Below are 21,821 nucleotides of genomic sequence, written 5' to 3'. Positions count from 1 at the left end.
GTGGGACCTATGTTAGGGTTACTTTGGTGGCTGAGTGGAGAATGGATTTGAATGGAGAGACTTGAGTCAGGCTGACTCACCAGTATGCATGCTACTGTAATAATTCAAGCATGAAGTGCTAAGCGTTTGCACCATTGTAGTGGCAATGTCAGAAGAGAAAGGGTGAATTTGACAGATGTTTCAAAGGTGAAATCAACAGGATTTGATAACAATGAGTATAAGAGAAAGTAGATAGTAAGGGGCAGCTGGGTGGTAAGGTAGATGGAACACCTGGCTTGGAGTCAGAAACACCAAGTTCAAATCTGGCCTCAAAAACCTAATAAGGTATATGACCCTGGGCAAGTCACTTAATTCCTATTTGCCTGAGTTTGGTTTTTTTTTGGTAAAATGGGGACACGCTGGGGAACTACTCCAGGATCTTTGCCAAGAAAACCCATGGACTAAAAGTCCTTGGAATCACGTAGAGTTGGAAGTGACTGAATGACTGAATAATAGTAAGAAGGAAATAAAGAGGATTTGAGGATGATACCTAGATTGTGAATTTGAGGGTTTCTGAGGGAGGATGGTATTGCCATCTACAATAATAAGAAAATAGAAGCTGGGATAGTTCACCATGTCCAGAAGGCAATTGAGAGATTGGAGTTTATTAGGCTGGAATAAGATCTGGCCTCAAAGCTCAGAGATTCATCAGCCCAGTGCTGACAATTAAGCCAACAAATGAAATGGTTTAGAGGAAGAAGAGGGCCCAGGACAGAGCCCTGTAGAATGCTTATAGTCAGGGGACATGGGTATAAATAAGGATTCAGTCAAGGAGACTGACAAAGAAATAGGTGGGAACAGACAGGAGAAAAATTAGTGGTGTCCCAACAACCTAGAGGGAACAGAGTATAAAGGAGAGTGTGATAAATCAGAGAGATCAAGGAGAATGAGAATTGAGAAAAAGCTATTGTATTTGGCAATAAATAACAGCAATGGATAGAGGTGGTAGGAGTGATTCAGAATTGAACACCAAAGTGTTCTGTGATAAGTGATGGGACAAGGGGACAAGAGATTTGAAAATGGGGGATAGTCTAGAGTTGGATTGGTTTATAAGGAATGGAAAAGATTCTCCCTGTGCAGTGGGATCAAGTTGGATTGATCCGAAACTCAGTGGAAGAGAGGTTGCTTAGTGAAGGTATTAGTTAAGGAAGGACCTCAGAACAGCAGTAAAGAACAGAAAGGATTCTGATTTCCCCCCAATAGCCAGTGAATGGGTCAGAGAAGCATTATCAGCAGGAGGGAGATAGAGCTCACTAAAACTTAAAAAATTGAAGGTGCAAGAAAGAAAGAAAGATGAATGGAGGTATATCAGTTATGGAACAGGCATTTGAGAGCACGGTAAAGGACTTTTTCAGAGAGATAACTGGAAAAGGTGGTGAAAGCTGGCCATTGGGTCAGAAGAGTGGTTGATTCCAGTTTCTTGTGGTGGACTTGGGAAGGGTAAAGAGCAGATACCGGAGGAGCATTTTAAAGTAACATTCTCCAAAGGTGTCTAGAGATTTCAGTGTTACCAGTTAGAGAAGATTTTCAAATGAATTGTGTCTTGTGTTGATTTCTAAGGAAGGGGTTATAGGAGGACATGGAAGGGGTTGCATAATAGAATGCTTTGTGACCTGCATCTTGGAAGGAATGTTCACATCCACAAGATAACAAGTTGTTGAGATATTTATAATGTTATTGGTCTTTGAGAATCACTCTAATTTAATAATATACAGCATAGCCATGCTTATTAAATGACTCTCCAATCTTCCAAGGCTAGTGGCCCTTGGACAGATGTAAAGTCTAATTGCTGTACTGGTACCCATATTTCTAGCTTCCTTTAGTAAGCCACAGACTAAACTCTGCTGCCATAACCTTTAAGAACATGCAACAACTTCACTGTCATTTATAGAATACTTCAGTTTGTGAAATACTTTTTACATATGTTATCTCACATGATCATTGCCCTGTAAAGATGACCTAAATTATTACTATTTTACAGATAAGGAAACTGAGGTGGAAAAGAATAAAGTTACTTGCCCAGGGTCATATAATCTAGTAGTTTGCAAATACATCTACAATGCTAAGCAGTCCCTTTAACTTAGAGTCACTTCCATTCTTTTCTGTGTATTGTTAGGTTTTCATTGCTGGTTCGTGTTACAAGTAAAGTAGTTTCTGTTGCAGAAATATAGTGCCTTTACTGATTACATGATCTTAGATAGACTCTTGAATTTCTCTGGATTTGCATTTCTTCATCTGCTGAATGAAGGGTTTGAACTGAGTGATATGTTATATTCCTTCACTTTAAATTTTACAATCTTAAAATTGTTTCAACAGCAATATTAAGACATTATTAGAACTTGATCAGAATGCTAAAAATTAGCAATAGTAAATATACCTATAAGTGACAGTACCTTTGTTGTTAAAGTGTATAAAATTTTTATAAATGATTCTATTCCCTGGAAGCCAGAAAAGATGTTAAACATTCATTTTAGAAAAAGTTCTGTGAGAATTAGATATAGGCCAACCTCTTATACTGTCAAGATAAAGTCAAAATGGATACATTATTTAGACAAAAATGGTGATATCATAAGCAGATTAGCAGAGCAAAGAATAGTTTAACTATCTTCTGTGGAAAAGGAAAGAATTTTTGACCAAACAGGAGCATTTCAAGATGTAATATGGGTAATTTTTATTATATTAACTTTAAAAGTTTTTGTACAAACAAAACCAATGCAAGCAAGGAAAGAAGTTAGATTAAAAGGAAAGCAGAAAGCAGATTTTTTTTTTTTTTAATAGCAAGTGTTTCTGTTAAAGGACTCCTTTTTCAAACATGAAGAACTGAATCAAGTTTATGAGAATACAAGTTATTTCCCAATTGATTAATGGTCAAAGGATATGAACAGGTATTTTGCTGTTGAAGAAATCAGAGTTATTTTGAGTCATATGAAAAAATGCTCTAAATAACTATTGATTGTAGAAATACAAATTAAAACAACTCCGAGGTACCACCTCACACCTATCAGCTTAGCTAATATGAAAGAAAAGAAAAGTCATCAGCGTTGGAGGGAATGTGGGAAAATTGGGACACTAATGTACCATTGGTGAAGTTGTGAACTAATCCAACCATTCTAGAAAACAATTTGGAATTATACCCAAAGGGCAATGTTTAGTTTTTGATCCTAAAGAGATTTAAAAAGGAAAAGGACTTCTTTAAACATCAATATGTATTATTACTCTTTTTATGAGGGCAGAGAATTGGAAGTTGAAGGGATAGCCAACAACTGAGGAATGATTGAGTAAGTTGTGGTATGTGAATGTAATGGAATACCTTTCTGTTATAAGAAATGTTGAGTAGATAATTTCAGTAAAACCTGGAAAGACTGATGCAAAATGAAGTGAGCAAAACTGGGAGCATATTATACCTAGTAATAGCAATATTGTTTGATGATCACCTGTGAATGACTTAGCTCTTAGTCCTTAACAAAGGACTCATAATGAAAAATTCTATTCATATCCACAAAAAGAACTAATATAATTTGAATGCAAATTGAAGCATGCTCTTTTTACTTTTTTTTTTTTAATTTTTTTACTCTTTTTCTTTCACAGCATGACTAATACGGAAATAATGTTTTACATGATTATCCATATATAACCTATAATAAATTGTTTACCATTTTGGGAAAAGGGTTAGGGAGAGAGAGAGAAGGAAAAAAATCAGAACTCTTAAAGTTAAAAAAAATGTTAAAGATGAACTTTCTGTATAATTGCAAAAAATAAAATATTAAAATTCGCTCTGTGAGAGGCAATGTGGTATGAATGGAGTGCTGATCTTAGAGTGAGAAATAAGTGAGTTCAAAAGCATAGATAAATCACTTAAATTTTCACTCCAAGAAACCTTGTAAGACTAGGTAACTGAGAAAATACTCTGCATCAATTCTCAAAATTGATGAAATTATAGTCCTCATCAAAAGAAAATTACATCAGCTTAGACTGTGGCTATGACCATAGATGCTAGTTTCCAATCTGGTTTTTTGTTTGATTTTAAAGACAATTTCATTACTTCTTTAGACCTTAGTTTCCTCATTGCTAAAAATGAAGATGTTGGACTAAATGAATCAGTAGATATTTATTAAGCACATACTTTTATGTAGCAGGCATGATGTTACATGCTTTACATACAAGATCAAAGAATGAGACAGTTTTTACTTATTTCAAAGTTTAAATATTATTGTTTAAAAATTCTGAATTTGATGAAAATAAAAAGATAATACTATTTTTACACATAAAGATGAAAGACAACATTTGTGGAAACCCAAATCTCTATTTTGTATGGCTTGCTTTTAAAAATAAACTCATCATGTTATTTTCTTTACAAAAATTTTTTTTTATTTATTCTGAACTTAAGAAATAAAAAAATTTCCAGAACATAGTAGAATAGACTACAATTCTATTATGTACAACTTGTTGTTCCTTTTAAATATTTAATTTTTCCTTTCCCTCCTTCCTCAACCCTAAAGAACACTACCATTAGACGCAAATATGTATACATAAATCATTCTATACATACTACATTGTTATTTTCAAAACGACCCTTAATTATGGAAATATGCCCCCCAGTTACTAAACTATATACATCATATCTCATTCAACCCATATTTCATTCGCTGTAAGCTTTATATAATTGACACTTAGAGTTTCACTTACAAAAACATTGTTCTGTTTCATGACATATAAAATGCATATTTTATTTGGAATTTTTAAGTTAAAAAATTTTTTAAAAAAAAAGATAGCTATCTTTTTTTGAACCTTATTCCTCTTTTTTATTTATAGAAAATATATTTCATTGGTTTTTTTTTGGGGGGTGAGAAGGGGATATTTATTAACTCTTCTCTCCATCTTACCTCCCTTTTTCATCCTCACCCTGTTTAAAAAAAAACAAAACACAATTCTAAGTAACAAATAGTCTTAGTTAAGCAAAACAAATCTCCACATTTTCCATATCTAAAATGTTTGACTAGTTTTGTACCTTGACCATTACCTCTCATGTCATGAGTCTAGCATACTTTCTCATCATCAATCCTCTGGAGGCCTGGTTGTCATTACATTGATTAGAATTCTTAAATCTTTCAAAGTCCTTTCTCTTTTCAATATTTTAGTTATTGTACAATTAGTTCTCTGATTTATACAATATATATGAGTTTATACAAATCTTCCTAGGTTTCTCTGCTGCCATCCCATTCATCATTTCTTGCAACATGTTATCATTCCATCATTTATATATACTACAACTCATTTTGACCTTGTGGACTCCCAGAAAGGGCCTTAGAGACCCCAGGGGTTCTTGGACCACACTTTGAGAACCACTGATCTAGGTGATAGGTAATAAGGGATTGAACTGAGTTTATGACTGTAAGTACAAAGAAATGGTAAATTGCAAGAGGCAGAAACAGCTGTCAAGGAAACAGTGAGTTATAAATCTGGGAAATTGTTAAATGGTGGTTGGATTTGGTCTTTAAGGGCTGTTTTAAAATATAATATACTATCATGTATTCATTATATTAGCTTAATTGTCCCAGATGGTTTTTATACAATACCATTATTCAGTATTCAATCACTAAACATTTTTAAAATGCCAGTCATGCACTAGGCATTATGCTAAGTGTCGCATCGATGTTATCTGGACAACCTATTTCATTGATGTACAGATTCTAGATAATGGACAGTGCTCTTGCACTTTCCCACTCACAGTGGAGTAAAGCAAGTCTGTGTGTTTCTTCCTGTCCTTTTTAAACATGTTTTTAGCAAAGTTGTCAGATGCTTTCAGCAAGATGAAAAAAACATCAAAGTCAGGTACCACACGGATGGTAAATTATTTAACTTAAAAAATTACAAGCCAAGACTAAAGTGGAGGGAAATTTGGTTATATGACTTTTTGTTTGCAGAAGATTGTACACTCAATGCAGTCTCTGAGGCTGAAATGCAATTAGGGTATAGATCAGTTCTTTGCTACTTGTGCTAATTTTGACCTAACAATTAATACCAAGAAAACAGATTGTTTACCAGTCAGCACCACACCATCTATACATGAAACCATTGATTACAGCAACTCAAGAAATTTTGTGGAATTTCTGTGGAATAAGTTCACCTCTTTTCACAGTATTCTTTCCAGGGATATACATATAGATAATGAGATTGACATATGTGTTGCTAGAGCTAGCTCCATGTTTGAAAGGCTCTGAAGGAAATATGGAAGGGAAGAGCTATTGGAGTGACTTGCAGAATAAAGGTCTTATAGAGCTATTGTGCTGACCTCCTTATTGTATGCCTATGAAACCTGGGTAATGTACCCACACCATGCTATAATATGAGTGGATTCCATTTGAATTGTCTAAGGAAGAGTCTGAAGATCAGCTGGCAAGATAAAGTACTGGACACTGAAGTCCTTTGTCTAACTGAATCGCCAAGTATTCAGACTGTACTGCAGAGAAGGACAGTTCTGATGGTCTGGCCTTGTTGTTTGAATGCCAAGATTATGTTTACTCCAATAGTCTGTTTTACATAGAACTTGCATAAAGCAAGGATTCACATGGAGTCAGAAGAACTGATACAAGGACATTCTCAAGGTTTCTGAAGAACTTTGGTATTATGAGACATAAGAGATAATGACAGGCCCATCAAACCTGGTTTGCCCACATTGAAGAAAGTGCTGTACTCTGTGAGCAAAGAATTGCAGTAAATCTTTTTTTTTTTTTTTTTTTTTTAAGATGTGTGAATTTAGAGATATACTCATGTGAGGTGTTCATATGGACTATTTGTGCCTGACCTGTAGTAGGACCTTCTGAGTTTATACTGGTCTACTCAGCCACAGTCTGACACACTGTACTTTGACCCCAACATAATAATGTCGTCTTGATCCTCTTTAAGAAGAAAGAACAACAGCCAACCAATCTGGTCAACTTACTGGTCCAAATACATGTAAAAATGAGGATGTAAAGATATGTGTAAAAATAGTTTTCAACATTAATTTTTTTCTTTTTAAAAAAAATATTAAAGCTTTTTATTTTCAAAACATATGCATGAATAATTTTCAGGATTCATCCTTACAAAATCTTGTGTTCCAAATTTTTTCCTCTCCTTTTTCTCCACTCCCTCTCCTAGACAATAAATAATCTAATACATGTTAAAAATGTGTGCAAATTTTCTATACTTATTTCTACTCAAGAAAAATCAGATCAAAAAGGAAATAAGTGAAGAAAACAAAAAGCAAAGAAACAATAACAAAAAGAGTGAAAATGCTATGTTGTGATCCATACTCAGTTCTCACAGTCCTCTCTCTGGATATACGTGGCTTTCTTCATCACAAATTCATTGGACCTGGCCTGAATTATCTCATTGTTGAAAAGAGCCATGTCCATCAGAATTGATCATCATATAATCTTGCTTCAGCATTCATTTTCATAAGATTTTGAGTTTCAATTTTTTTTCCTTCCTCCTCTTTCCTCTTCAGACAGCCATTCTGATATTCGGTTATACATGTATAGTCATTTTAAACATTTTCATAGTTATCATGTGTTGAAAGAAAAATAAGGCCAAAAGGGAAAACACCATGAGAAAGAAAAAGCACATCCCCAAGAAAGGTGAAAATAGAATGCCTCAGTCCACATTGTCTCCATTGTACTTTCTCTGGATGTAGATGGCGTTTTCTTTCTCAAGTGTATTAGAATTGTCTTAGATCCCCACATTGCTGAGAAGAGCCAAGTCTATCATTGTAAGACATCACATAATTATACTATTACTATGTATAATGTTTTTCTGGTTTCTGTTCACTTCACTTAGCATTAATTCATATAAGTCTTTCCAAGCTTTTCTGAAATCATCCTGCTCATCATTTCTTATAGAACAATAATATTCCATTACCTTCATATATTATAGTTCCCCAACTGATGGGCATCCATTCAATTTCCTGTTCTTGCTGCTACTGACATTTTTGCACTTGTGGATCCTTTTCCCTCTTTTATGATCTCTTTGGGATATAGACTCAGGAGTGCAGTTCCAGATTTCTTAACTTTTTTGTGTGACATGGACTTCTTGGACAATCTCAGGAAGCCACCAGATCTCTTCAAATAATAGTATTTTAAAATGCATAAAATAAGACATTTCTTTTACAAAGGAAATAAATTACAATAAAATGTTGTCATCAAAATATTTCATAGTAAAAGAGTCACAAGCCTTAGGTTAAAAATTTCTGTTAAATAGTAGCAACAAGTAGCATTTATATAACATCTACTGTGTGTCAGATCTCATGGTAAGCACTTTACAAATATCATTTCTCGTGATCCTCACAATAGCACTAGTATGCTAGTGTTGTCTTTTACAGATGAGGAATCTGAAATAGATTAAGTAAAAAATGTTGCCTGAGGTCCCACAGTCAGCAAGTATCTAAGGACCAGAACTTTGGTCTGTCTGATTCCAAACCTGGCACACTAACCACTAGGCAGCCTGTTACCTCTAATACAGAAAATAAGCATACTCTTTAATATGTTACATAACCCTATGATTTTACTGAAAAGTTTCTGGAACACTCATGTTCAAGACTCTTACCTAACATAAATGGTGGGCAAATCACTTTTTTTATCTTCTTCCATAAAATGAAAATCACAGTACCTGCTTCAGTGTTCTCCCAAGATTGGGAAAATCAGGCATGGAAGCCCTTTGTAAATTCTTAAGTTCTCACAAATAAAAAAATCCACTCATAACCATTTTAATCATTTTAATAGTAATGAATAGCATTAGTAAGCAAAGTAACCATTGTGGCCATAAGTAAAATGAAAATATTAATAAGTAATTTACCATTGCAGTGGTAATGACAGATAATTTCTTAATCATGTGATAGTTATTACTTTATATTTTATAGTACTTTACAATTTTCAAAATGTTTTCATATCTGTTATCTCATCGGTTCTTCATGATGACCCCTGGGAGTAGAATAGAATAAATATCATTCCCATTTCATTGATGAATACATTTTGACTTATTGATGGATACATAGTAGTAAATGTGTTATGTGATTTATCTAAACTAACATTTGCTGCTAAAGTGGATAATTGACATTTGAACCTTCATCGGGTATGAAATCTATTTTGGGAATAATAGTTGTTGTTGTTTTTACTATCATTGTGGAACTAACAACAACTACAACCACCTTATCATTATATCAGATTTTTACAGTTTATAAGTGTTCAGTAAGGAAAAATAGTTATTTTAGCTTGTTGATAGCAGGTATTTCCAAGAATGGACGTTATTTTAAAATATAATATAAATATAAATAAATATACAGCATTTTTAAATACAAATTTGTTTTTATCCACAATTTATCCTATATGTCATCTCTTATGTAAGATTTGTTATCAGTCAGCCGAAATTCTGGTGATATATTAGGAACATTACTCCTTTCAGGATTTCTTCAATTCCATCAGGAAATCCCTTTCCCTTCAAGGTTGCTTATATTTTTATTTGCTTTTATGTATTTCTAGGGTATTATGTGCTGACAAGTAGTAAAGGGTTGGGGGTAGAGAGACACAAATCAATGTTTGGTTTTTTGTGAATTATCAGCAATATTATATATTGGTTCTGCTCTGCAAGCAAAAATAACTTATTTAAAATAACTATATTATTGTAAAATTAATTTTATCATAATTTTACTTTCCTTGTTTTAGATTCCCTGAAATTATGGATTGCCTACCTATGTTTTGAGAAAGCTTTAGCATGTGGTTTTTTGGAGACACCACCATAAGAACTGAATGTATAATAGAGCTGGCTTTAGGGATAGGAAGGTAAGAGCACCTTTTCCTTTCCCATTTGCGGCACCATGTGCTTCTTCCCTTGTTAATTGGTTCCATGTTCCCTTTAGGTTTTGTTGATGCTATAATACTGCACCCTACTGGACATTAAGGCATTTCCTGAAGTGAGAAGTGGCATTTTATGGACAACAAATAACTAGCCAGCTGGACACATTTTTATGGTCCTTAGCCCTAATCATAAAAAGATCAGTAGAAAAAAGATGTCACTCTATAATCATTGTGATGCTCCACTGCTGGTATTAATATGTTGCCATAAATTTTTTGCTAGTAGTTGTGATGGTGATGATGGTGTTGTTACTGATGCAATAAAGAACTTTAACCTTCATTTTTCATTATTAAAAATATCCCCAAATAGAATATATACTTTGAAAGCTTTAGTATATGTCTTAGGTTCCTGTATGAAATTTTTTCTGAATATATGCACATTTTATTTAAGCTCTTTTATAATAGTTTTGGGCTCCTCTGCTTTGTGTCTATCCAGGGTAGACATTTTCAAAAGAGCTCACAATAATGAATTTCTACTTTAATGGAACCTATTCTGAATGAGACATCCTGTGTTCCATTTAATGCAGTATGACTTTAAATGTGGCTTGTTTTATATGTCCACCCTATAATTTGGCTATCATGTTGTCTACTGTGTGCAATGAACTGTATTTACATAAAGTGACTATGGGTTGGAGAACAACTGTAGGGTCTGTTGCTGACCTGCCACACTTTTACATTGTTTTCCCATGTCCTAAATTCACTTAAAATGTACAAAACTACTCCTTTTAAAAGTATATTTCCACCCATTTTGAGCAACAAAATGCCATGTGAGTACAATCTTGTCTGTAAAAACTCATAATTAACCGTTTGAAAATACTAATGTGAAGGCAATTTTTTGTATTAAATTATCTAAAACTAACTTGTTTTTTTTCATGAAAGAAGCAAAATAAATAAACCAAAGTCTATCTGGATTTCAGTTCCTTTTTTTCCCCTCTAAGATTTCATCTTTTCTTTATAGGCATGTTTTGGCAAGATCATTCTAAATGAGCACTTTAGGAAACAGGACCTGATGATTTGTTGCTTCAGTTCAGAAATCCAGAAAATCCAATAAATACCTCAAATTTTGAAAATTTTAAATGTATAATAAGGGGGAAAAAAACTAGTTTTGAATAAGGAGGATAGGTCTTTCTCTATTAATGAAATATGTGGTAGCTATTATTTTGAGAAAAGTTTGTGTTTTCTACTTTTTAATATATTTTTATATTAAAATAGGCATCTGAGTAGTTTTTACATAGTTTAGTACATATCTGTTTTTAATGACATTTGAAATAGGCTTAAACTCCTATAAGAGAGATTTGTCAAGAAATATTTTCTGATCAGAACAATTGTTGAATACTGGAAAAGATTACAAAGAAATCTTTCTTTTCCTTAATTATTTAAGATTAGGATTACTGAATATACCTATACCCTTTGATGGTTTGATTTATATAATCCTTTATGAATGTTATTCTTTAAAGGTTTTCCCAATCTTATGATCCTGTTATTTAGTAAGATATTGATAATTTAAGTATTCAAATAACAGCTTAATATAACAAATACTTATTTTATTCCATTGCCTGATTTCTTCTACATAGCAGTACTCAGAATAGGATTTTATAGTTTCAAATTTAAAATTAGATTTCATTATAAGAGAAAGTTGTCATCTAAGAGAGATATGAAAATGTGGTTGACAAATTCTGAAATAAGAATGAATTCAGTTCACAGAGTTACTTAGGCCATTAATCTAATGTGCTTTTGAAGATATTGCAACATGATAGAAGCCCCTCAGAATGATTTTGCTTCCAATTATTCATTTTATCTACTTAAGAGTTTGTCACACTTAAAGGATGGTCCCAGTTATATATGTAGTTTTCTCTCTTTTTTAAAAAACTATTTCCAACATAAGGACTATAGCTTCAGGATATTGTTCAGCATATTGATATGAAATCAATATGTAATGATGTCTTGTGAGTTATTGTTAGCATCTCATTAATTTGAAATTGTTGAGAAATGATATATTATATGAATTTTTAAAACCAAGTTTAATTTTTTACCTAGCAGATCTATCAACTATTAATTTTTATTGGATTGTTTCTAAAATGTATTTTACCATTCGTTCTTTGTATTGAAATGTATTGAAAATAACAACACCTTTTTTTGATAATTCAAAGCTATCAATAGTAGTTATTGAGAGATAATAATTGTTATTAATGATGAGTTTTCATTAGTTTGAGATGTTCTCCTTTACTAAATGACTATGTAGTATTCCATTTTTGAAGTTTCTGTCTTCCTTTATAGAATTTTTCCCTGTTATTTATTATAATATGTCATTTATTTTTGCTATCATTGTGCCCGATACCACCTAATCTTTTGTCTTATTTTATACAATGTGAAAAAAGAAAATTGATATAAGTCGTGACCTTGAGTTTTATGGAAGCTCTTAGTCATTTAAAAGACCATTGCACAAATTTCCAGGCTAACAGTAATATTTCAGATGATAAAGGTTATTAGTCTGTCTTATGGATAAGTAGAGTATTATATCTCCATTCATATATGAATTGAATATACTGATGGGCTCCTACTTTTAGAAGACCAAATCTCTGACTTTATAAAATAGATATTATTAATTTTTATTTCACATTACTAGCTGCAGATTCTTCTAAATTGCTCACATATCACTGAACAATCTGGGAGTAGGACTTAGAAATGTAAAATTTAACTGAGAACTTAGTTGACATTGAAAATAAGAGGAAGAAAAACTTTTGTGATTGAAAAAGGTAAAATATGTTTGTTGTCCCACTTCCTATAAAGTCCTGAACATGAATTAGCAAAAAAAAAAAAAATCTTTTGGTAATAGTTCACAACCAACATTTGAAAAGAAAGTACTATTTCTGGGCCAACAGACACAGCATTGATCATACTGTCTCATTATAAAGATTTTTTTGGGGGGAGGCCTATTTGGTTTTTTAAAAAGTCAAGCAAATGGATGAGAATTTTCCTGGGGGAAAATGGCTGCTTTAATAAAGTGAAGGTTTTTTTTTTTTTTTTTTAATTGACATGAAAAAGATTTTTCAGATGTAAAGAAAATACTCTCCTCTAACATTTTTTAAACTTTTAACTAGAGATTTTTTTTTTTTTTTAGAGGGGGTAACTTTGATCTCTCTATCTCACTTATCCTGGAAGTACAGGAACTACTCACCAACCTGATTGGCACAGGGGTTTGATCTGCTCCATTTCTAACCTGGACCAGTTTGCCCTGCCTTAGGCCACCTGGTGGCTTCCCAAGGGCTCACCATATTGATGCTGAATTTTGTATGGGGTATCTTAATAAGATTAGTTCACTTGGAACAATAGGTGGAGCTTTGGGCCTCATCTTCCTGAGTTCAAATCTGGCCTCTAACACTGACTAGTAGTATTACCCTGAGGAAATCACTTTATCCTGTTTGCCTTAGTTTCCTCATCTGTAAAATGAGCTAGAGAAGGAAATAGTAAACTATTCCACTGTCTTTGCCAAGAAAAGCTTAAATGGGATCACAAAGAATTGGACATAGCTGAACAATAATAACCACAATAAAAGCCCAGGGATTCCTGAGTTGCAGAGATCTGCTACCCTACTGGTCTGCCTTAGTATAACTGGAATTATAGCTGAGAGCTACCATGTCAAGCTAGTTTTTTTTTTTTTAAAGTAAAGATTTTATAACCTAGGTTCATTATATTTGAATTGGATATTTTAGAATTCATCTGGATTTTATGAGTAAAACAGCCAGTTACTCTGCTAGAAATTTCCTTCAAAATGCTTTCTTTTCTCTTAAGTTCCTTTTTATATCCTTTGGTTGTATAAAAGCATTATTGTAGATAATATAACAGTCTAGCATATAAACAACCAAGAAAGGATAAGTTTAGAATATATTATTATGTTAACTGACAGAAAAATTTCATCCAATTTAAAAAATGGTTGCTTTAAGGAACAAATTTTTTCTTTTCTTGGCCTCTGTTTTCATTAAATGCATGAGTGTGTGTGCATGTTTGTGCATGTATGCGTGTGTGTGGTTTTGTGTATAAATTATTTTGGAGGGTAGTAGAAATGTACGGATAACTAATTCAAAGAAAAATATGACTTGTATCATCACCATGGATATAAAAGTCTTTAGGAAAGCTATAAATAGTATAAAAGCAAATGTTCTAATTTTTCAAATACTTTAAGCTTTTGAACATTTGACTGACCAATTCATATTCATTCCTTTTTGAAAAAAACTCTAACTTCCTGAAAGCTGGCTCAAATATGTTATTTAAGTAAATTTCTCCAAGTAATAAAGACTCAAGTTAATGTTGGACTTTAAAGTACACAGTGTTTTTCTTCCATGCTTATATAGGTATTATATTCCATTTTTAGGTGAAAAAAAACTGAGGCTCTGTTGATTTGATTATGATTGCATGTACTGCCAAGGTTTCATTCCAATTACTTTCTAGGACTCTGAGGCCAACTCTCTTCCATGTTGACTTTCAAAAATGCTCTGCTATAGAAGAGAGATTTGTTAATAGGTTCATGAGGAAAATATTCCTGTGACTTAGCCTTTTGATACTGTGGAAACCAAGGTATATTAGTGATTCACTTTTTCCTTCCTTCCTTCTTTGGTTACCATTCCATCCTGCCTTCCATGGAGGAAAAAAGTTGGCCAAAGAGACTTTCCAAGATAACTAATCACATACAGACCTCGACTTAGGAAACAAAATCTTTTAAAGTATTTATCAGCTAAATGTTTCTAATTGCTTCTACTAGGCAAATTTCATTCGAGCTGTTGTATTTTACCTTTCATCAGAATTTCTTACACTGAATGAATCTTCTTTAACAAGTTTTCAGCATGTCCATTCATTTGTATGTAAACTGTATATACATACATACATATATACATATATGTACATATACAGTAATAGCATTCATTTTATTCCTTCTAGGCTTAGTAAAGATCATAATGTTCATATAGTATAGTAATCTGTTTGCCTTGCAATGTACAAAGTGGTTTTGTTTTGGCATTTTGTTCATTGTCAGTCTTCAGTAGCATATATGATTTTTGTTGTCTGTCACTGCATACTTTTTTTTTTCATTTGAATTTTATCATTTGAATAATTTTCTCATTTCAGGTGATTTTGGTGTCTCATCTCTATGTAAAAATTGAAAGAGGTGATTGTGTGTGACTTTTTACTAAGTACTTGGATTTCCTCACCTATTATTATGTCAGCAGCATTTTTGACTTAAAACATCAAATTAAATAACAATATTTTATGCTGGCTTTTATTTTAGTTCATGCATTTAAAAACTGAAAATCAGATAAAAGATAGTTCCAAAATAAATTCAGTATATTATTTATGAGTGGAGCAACACATTAGCATCAGGTTCACAATAGATCATATCGCTTTTATTCCATCTTACAAGCTTAGCAGCACAAACAGAATAATCAACATATTATTTGGCTGTCATCTGCTGAACAGAAACCAGAGATCACAAGGAGGTTTTCCCTAGCTGTGGTGATGGCCTTTTTGTTCCAAGCCCCCATCTGGGAGGGCCATGGTGTGTTATCATATGGAACGCGGGGTTTTCTGTAATCTGCTTAGCTGCACTGCAGTTTGAATCTTCATTCCATGTTTGTGTAATTTATAATTTTAATGAGACCATGGCTCTTGTGGGCTTTGAAATATATTAAAAGCTCTTTTGTGCATATGCTTTTGTTCTTGCTTAATAGGCTCAGTGTATTTAAAACTGATGAATTTTTATTCATGGATTTGGATGTCTGGGGATTAACTTAGACTGAATATCATTGCACTCATCTATTGATGTTTAGAAAGTTTTTTTTTCCTTTTAATACTTGTAACCATATGAAGGAAAGAATTTATAGAAATTTTTAAAACTAGGCATTAATGAAATAGCTTTATTAATTTAAATTTTGTTCTCCTATCATACTTAAAATGAGTCTTGAGACCATTTCAGGTAATTATTGTAAAACAATAGTTATAAAAAAGCAACTCTTCCATGATTTGAAATCCTAAATATTATTGCATGTATTAGAATAGTGTTGGTGAAAGGGGGGAGAGAAAAAAAATCAAAGTGGTGGTACAAACTTTGGTATTTACTAATGTAAATAAATCTTTTAAGTTTATTATATGTGTAATTCTCAAATTACATTTGGTAAATAGGTAAATGTTCAGTTTTTAAAATTGTTTATAGTTTTCCTGTGGTTGGTGCTTGACTAATTTATTTCATTAATTGATTTGTTAATGAGGACATAATGAAAAGGAATTAGAAGACAATCTTGTATTTCAATATAAAAATATTTTTAGGAACTAATTTTGGCTTATAATTAATATCTTATCCCAAATCTTATAGGTAGAAAGAACCTCACTGGCTACCTAATCTTATCCATATAGACTTTATTTTAATGTTTTGTAATACCAAAACATTTATGCAAGATTTTTGCAGAAATCAGGGTTTGTATTCTAGGCTTACCTTCATCCATATTGGGATTTTTGAAATTTGTCAAATCCTATAGATTCATATCTCCCTTAAAACTTTAAGATACTTTGTTAATAATCTGACAGAAAATCCTCAGAAGCATTATTTATAAAATTTTTTTGAGTAAATGGCAGTTGTGACTGTGTAATCATTCTGTCATTAAGCAAAGGAAGTAAATTAAGAAATGAGGATGAAATAACACTGGTTTTCAGCTTTCTTTATTATATGTTAGATATGTATCATAATAGTTTGGTTTTCTATATGACTCCCGATTTCATTTCTCCTATTAGTTATAGAGGTTCATTTAGTTTTATTAAATTATTTTTATGATATGTATGTGTCATTCAGTTATTTCCACAAATAAAATCCTACTCATGATTAGACTGTTCTTTTTCTTTCCTTTTTTTTCCCCCCCTTAAATTTGATGTTAGTTTTCAAGGGTTGAATTGTTACATGCATAATTCTAATACTCATGGAAAAGGATAGAGAGCAGACCTGTCATGCCATTGGAATAGGTCAGGGAGCTAACTTCCAGTGAGGAAGTACTCTGGGCCAATGCAGGCCACACCTCTGCAAGTTAGAATGTTACAGGGTAGCGTAGAGCATTGAGACTAAAGGGCTTGCTCCTTGGCACATAGCTGTTATGTTTCGGAGGCAGGATTTGGGCTCGGGGCTTCCTGGGTCTCTTATCTACTCAGCCACATTACCTCTCAGTAACATAGAGTAATACCAATTTATGTTTATATAACATGGTGAATTTTTCAAAGCATTTTCCCAAACTAGTTTTGTGAGATTGGCAGTACAATGATTTTTATCTTATTTTTTCGTATAAGGAAATTGAAGCACAGAGAGGTTAGACACCTCATCCATTGTCACTCATTTTGGTATGCCTGAGCTGGGATTTGAACCCAGGTCTGCTGACACTAAATTACCATGCTGCTGCATCAGTTATGTTCATATTGTAAAAGCAGTGCTGCCATAATATTGCAAAAGCAAAGGAAAAGTCTTGTCTTCTAATATGTTAGAAAACAAGAGTTTTTAAGATTCATTACATCACTTAAATCACAATGACAATATCAATAACAATAGGTGTTATATCTCAAATTTAAGCATTTTAAACTTTTGGGGTATAAAGAAAAGAGTACTAGATTAGAAGATCTGGGTTTGAGTCATTTTCTGACAATTAAGGTAGGTTGTTTTTACTCTTTGAATTTTAGTTTGTATCTGTTTTAAATGGGTATAAGTAACACATTTTATAAATGTTGATAATTCATTTTTTTCATTTTCTGCTAAAACTAGTGTTGTTATTGTTTATCTTTCAAAGGTTAATCATTTTCATTCTAAATGCATTGACAGAGGTCATCAATCAGCAATCTGCATTCATTTCTCAATAATATTTTATTTTTCCAAATACATGTAAAGATAGTTTTCAACATTCATTTTTGTAAGGCTTAGGGTTCCAAATTTTTCTCCCTCCTTTCCTTGCCTCCCCTTCCTCAAGACAGCAAATAATCTGATACAGATTAAATGTGTACAGTCCTTTTAAACATACTTCCATATTTGCCATGTTGTACAAGAAAAAAATCAAACCAGAAGAGAAAAAAACTTCTAGAAAGAAAAAACAAACAAACAAAAAGGTGAAGATACTGTGCTTTGATCCACGTTCAGCCTCCATACTTCTCTCTCTGGACAAGGATAGCATTTTCTATTCCAGGTCTATTGGCATTGCCTTGAATCACCACGTTGAGAACCTAGTCCATCAGGGTTGATCATCACTTAATCTTGTTGTTTCTGGGTTCTCTTGGTTATGCTCACTTCACTCATCTGCAACCATTTCTTAAGTGCTAATGTGCTAGATGTTAAAGGAACAAACATGAGAATGAAGTATTGTCTGTTCTCAAGGAAATTATTTTATTGAGAGTAAAAGCATATACATATCTAAGTATATAACAAATTAAAATTAAATACAAAATTAAATACAGGGAGTAAGGGAACTAACATTTGAGGAGAGTAGGAAAGGCTTACTTATAAAAGATGTTGCCTGTGGTAGATCTTAAAAGTCAGGGAGATAAGGATTTTTAGAAGTGGAAGTGAGAAGGGAGTTCCACAGAGTCACCTACTGCAAAGGCACAGAGATGGGAATAGGATCTGCTGTGCAGTCTGTGAAAAATAGAAAAAAGACCAGTTTTGCTGATTCAAAGGAAGGCAACTCAAGTATCGTCTTCTCCATAAGGTCTTTTCTGACCCCCTTCAACTGCTAGAGTCTTCCTCTCCATTTTTGAAATTAACTAATTAGTATATATTTGTATTTATTTGTACATGTTTGAATTTTTTTTATGTTTTATACTGCACTTTAAAAATGTTTTATATTCATATATGTACTTTTTGTCTCCCCCATTGGCATTTAAACTTCTAATTAAGTTTTCATACTGATAATGCATAATGAGAATTTGGAACTAGATTTATACAAAGCCTTGAAATCCCTAACAGAAGAGTTGAGATTACTTTCAGTCAACTGATAAACTTTTTTTTTTAAAGTACCTGTGTATGTAATTGTATGAAGTTACAGAGATTCCTAGTCTCAAGGAGTTGAGAGTCTGGGAAAGGATCAGAAATAAGCATAGATAGCTTTAATATTCAGTACAGAGAGAACATTTGTTATATTAATTACTCATTCTTTTCTAGTGGGGAACAGGGATAGTCCTTGCCCTCAAGGAGTTTATGTTTTTCTTTATGGGGGAAAACTTTAAGTCTAAGAAACCAAGCATTAAGCACTTCCAACCCAATGTATGTTCCTAGCACAGTGCATAGTGTTGGGAATACAAATACAAACTGAAAGAAAGACAGTAGTTTGCATTCTGATATGAAAATGCATATAAAAAGGGCTTTGTGATTGGAAGTAAAGAGGGAGGCTTCCTGGAGGAAATCTACTTTCAGGAGTGGAGTTGAATGAAGACACAGTTGATGGAGACACCTTTTCTAAAGTGGAGAACCTGTGTGGAGCTAAGGCAGGGGCCAGGACATCTTGTTAAAAAGTTTTTTTGTGCCTACAAAATAGACATATGCTACAAGTAGAATGAATGGTGGAAGAGAGTAGCAGGAGGAGGAAGGGTTTGAACTAACTCTTGAAGGAAGCCAGAGATCAAAAGGGAGAGCATTCCAGGCTTGGAAAGCAGCCAGTGAAAACATAGAATCCCGAGGGATGAAGTGTTAGATTCTAGGACCAATAAGAGGGCCTGTGAAACTAGATGATAGACCATGGGGAAAGGAAGAAATTGTAAGAGTGGTATGACAGAGGGGAAAAGGTTGTAAAGGGCTTTAAATAACAAATACAGGATTTATATTTGCTCCTGGAAGTGATAGGAAGCCAGTTTATTGCATAGGGGAAACATGCCTGAAATTTAGGTACATATCTCCAGTAGCTTAGTGAAGGGTATTGTAGAGAGATGAGGCAGTGAGACCAACATTTGGCATTAGTCTAGGCGTAAGGTGATAAAGGCCTGCCTCAAGGTGGTAGCTGTGTTAGGAAGAGGTACAAAACAAAATGCTATTTAAAGTCTGAATGGCTAACATGGGTTTATAAGACTATTGAAGAGTGAATTACTTTGATAACTAAAGAAGGCAATCTGTGATCTTGATATACTTACGAGTGTTGGGTTAAGGAGGGATCACCAAGTTTTCCAGACTTTCCTCTTACTGTGTAAATTTTGATTATGTCTTTCCATTATTCTTACACACAGGGACAATCCAAACTTCCAGAGATCTTTCCCTGGCTATTTTAATAAATGAATTAAATTTAATATTTAGAAACCAAGAAACATGCTTCCTTTTAGTTGGAGTAGTAGGGATTACAAATGTGACATTGCATACTATCAATGTGTTGATCAGTTTTGTTTAATTGCTTTTTTCTTCATTACTAGGAAGGATTCATATAGATTAGTTATGCATAGTGGGAAATAATGGTGGTTATTTGGTTAAAAATCAAGATGCATCAGTGAAATTCAGAAAGAAATCAAGTACATAGATTTAAATGTTAAATTTGAATATACAATTTGTTAGATGTTTAGAATTAAGTTCATTGGTACATTTAAGTAGTTTAGTTTTCTGAAAAAAATATTTCACTACTCTAGAAGTATTTAAGATACACCAACTAAAAATCACCAAATGGTTGTAAAATATCTACTTCACACCACACATTGTATTAGATTTTGGAGTATATAGATGAAAATTGGAAGAGCCCTCCCCTTAAATAGCTTGGAGTTTAATTGAAGCTTTTGGTGAAGGAGTATTAGATTAGGAGGCAGAACACTTAAATCCAAGACCTAGTTCTAATATTTTACTTTGTAGTAAGTGTAATTGAGGTCAGATCACTTAACTATTATGTATATGAGTATATCATTTAATTCTTAGGAACCATATTACTTTAACCATATACTTTATATATTATATTATAGGAATATATAATATATATATAATTTTTTTAATTGTCAGGAAGGTAATTTAATAAGGACTATTAATATTGCTTTTAGAGAACAAGCAATATACATAAGTAACTTTTGAATGTGTCCAATTTAGACACTGGAATGAGTATTTTAATGTTAAGAAATTTTGTACATTCATTCAGTGAATATTGTATAGTGCTAGGATAGAGGATAGCAAGTTCTATAGATCCATTCTTATAACCAGCTGATGCATTGAGTCAAGAAATGCAAATGACATGACAGAATTAGAATATTTTTACATATCTTATTCCTCCTTATAACAATTTCCTAATTGATTAAAAAAAATTGTTTCACAAGTTTTGTTAGAAATTTGTAGTTTTTTTTTTTTTTTTATGGATTTCCTATTGGCATAACTGGTATGTTCCTTCAAAGAATTCTATTAGTGATTCATTTTTTAATTTGTAAAATTATTTTGACTGTCTCCAGATTTCATATTTTTTTTTAAAGATTCAGTCATTATGATAGAATGATTGCATGAGCTACTTTTCACTTTATTCTATCCATAGTAAATTTTTTGTGATTGAATCACATTTAAATGTGCTGCGACAGAACTTCTCATTTAAAAGAAATCTATTCTTCAGTAAATCTCTTTTTGAAATCTTATAATAAAATCTCCCCTCTCCTTTCAATTTCTTTTTAAAAAAATATTGTTAAAATCTTGGTTTTTATAATGTCCTGTTTGCTTTATGCCTACATTTTGTAGTCTTTTAGAGACAGGTATTACATGATACAAATTTTATTGAAATTCCATGGATTTGTCTGCAGTTTCAAAAACTGAATTGTAAAATGGTTTACATGTTATTTATAAATACAGGAATTTATTAATTAAATGGTATGCTTAAAATGGCTAGTTAAGAGCTACAAAATAGAAAATACATTTGGTTTGAATTGGTTCAATAATTTTAA

At 32.5% G+C, this 21,821-nt stretch overlaps 1 protein-coding gene across 4 annotated transcripts in view; it reads left to right on the top strand.

Annotated features, from left to right (window-relative positions):
• Positions 1–21,821, top strand: part of IMMP1L (inner mitochondrial membrane peptidase subunit 1) — a 91,549-nt gene that overhangs the window by 26,184 nt on the left and 43,544 nt on the right. For 3 of the 4 annotated variants that reach the window (XM_051964764.1, XM_051964767.1, XM_051964765.1), the window contains one exon: positions 9,738–9,854. The exons of the other annotated variant lie outside the window; for it this stretch is intronic. Coding sequence is in view for 1 of the 3 variants with exons in the window: in XM_051964767.1 (XP_051820727.1) it covers positions 9,822–9,854 (33 nt within the window). In the remaining 2 variants the exon portion in view is untranslated. The remainder of the gene's footprint in view (positions 1–9,737; positions 9,855–21,821) is intronic. 4 annotated transcript variants of the gene reach the window in all.

Source organism: Antechinus flavipes, chromosome 6, assembly GCF_016432865.1.
Source record: "Antechinus flavipes isolate AdamAnt ecotype Samford, QLD, Australia chromosome 6, AdamAnt_v2, whole genome shotgun sequence".
NCBI classification, from domain to species: Eukaryota; Metazoa; Chordata; class Mammalia; order Dasyuromorphia; family Dasyuridae; genus Antechinus; species Antechinus flavipes.
This window is presented reverse-complemented; position numbering and strand designations above follow the sequence as displayed.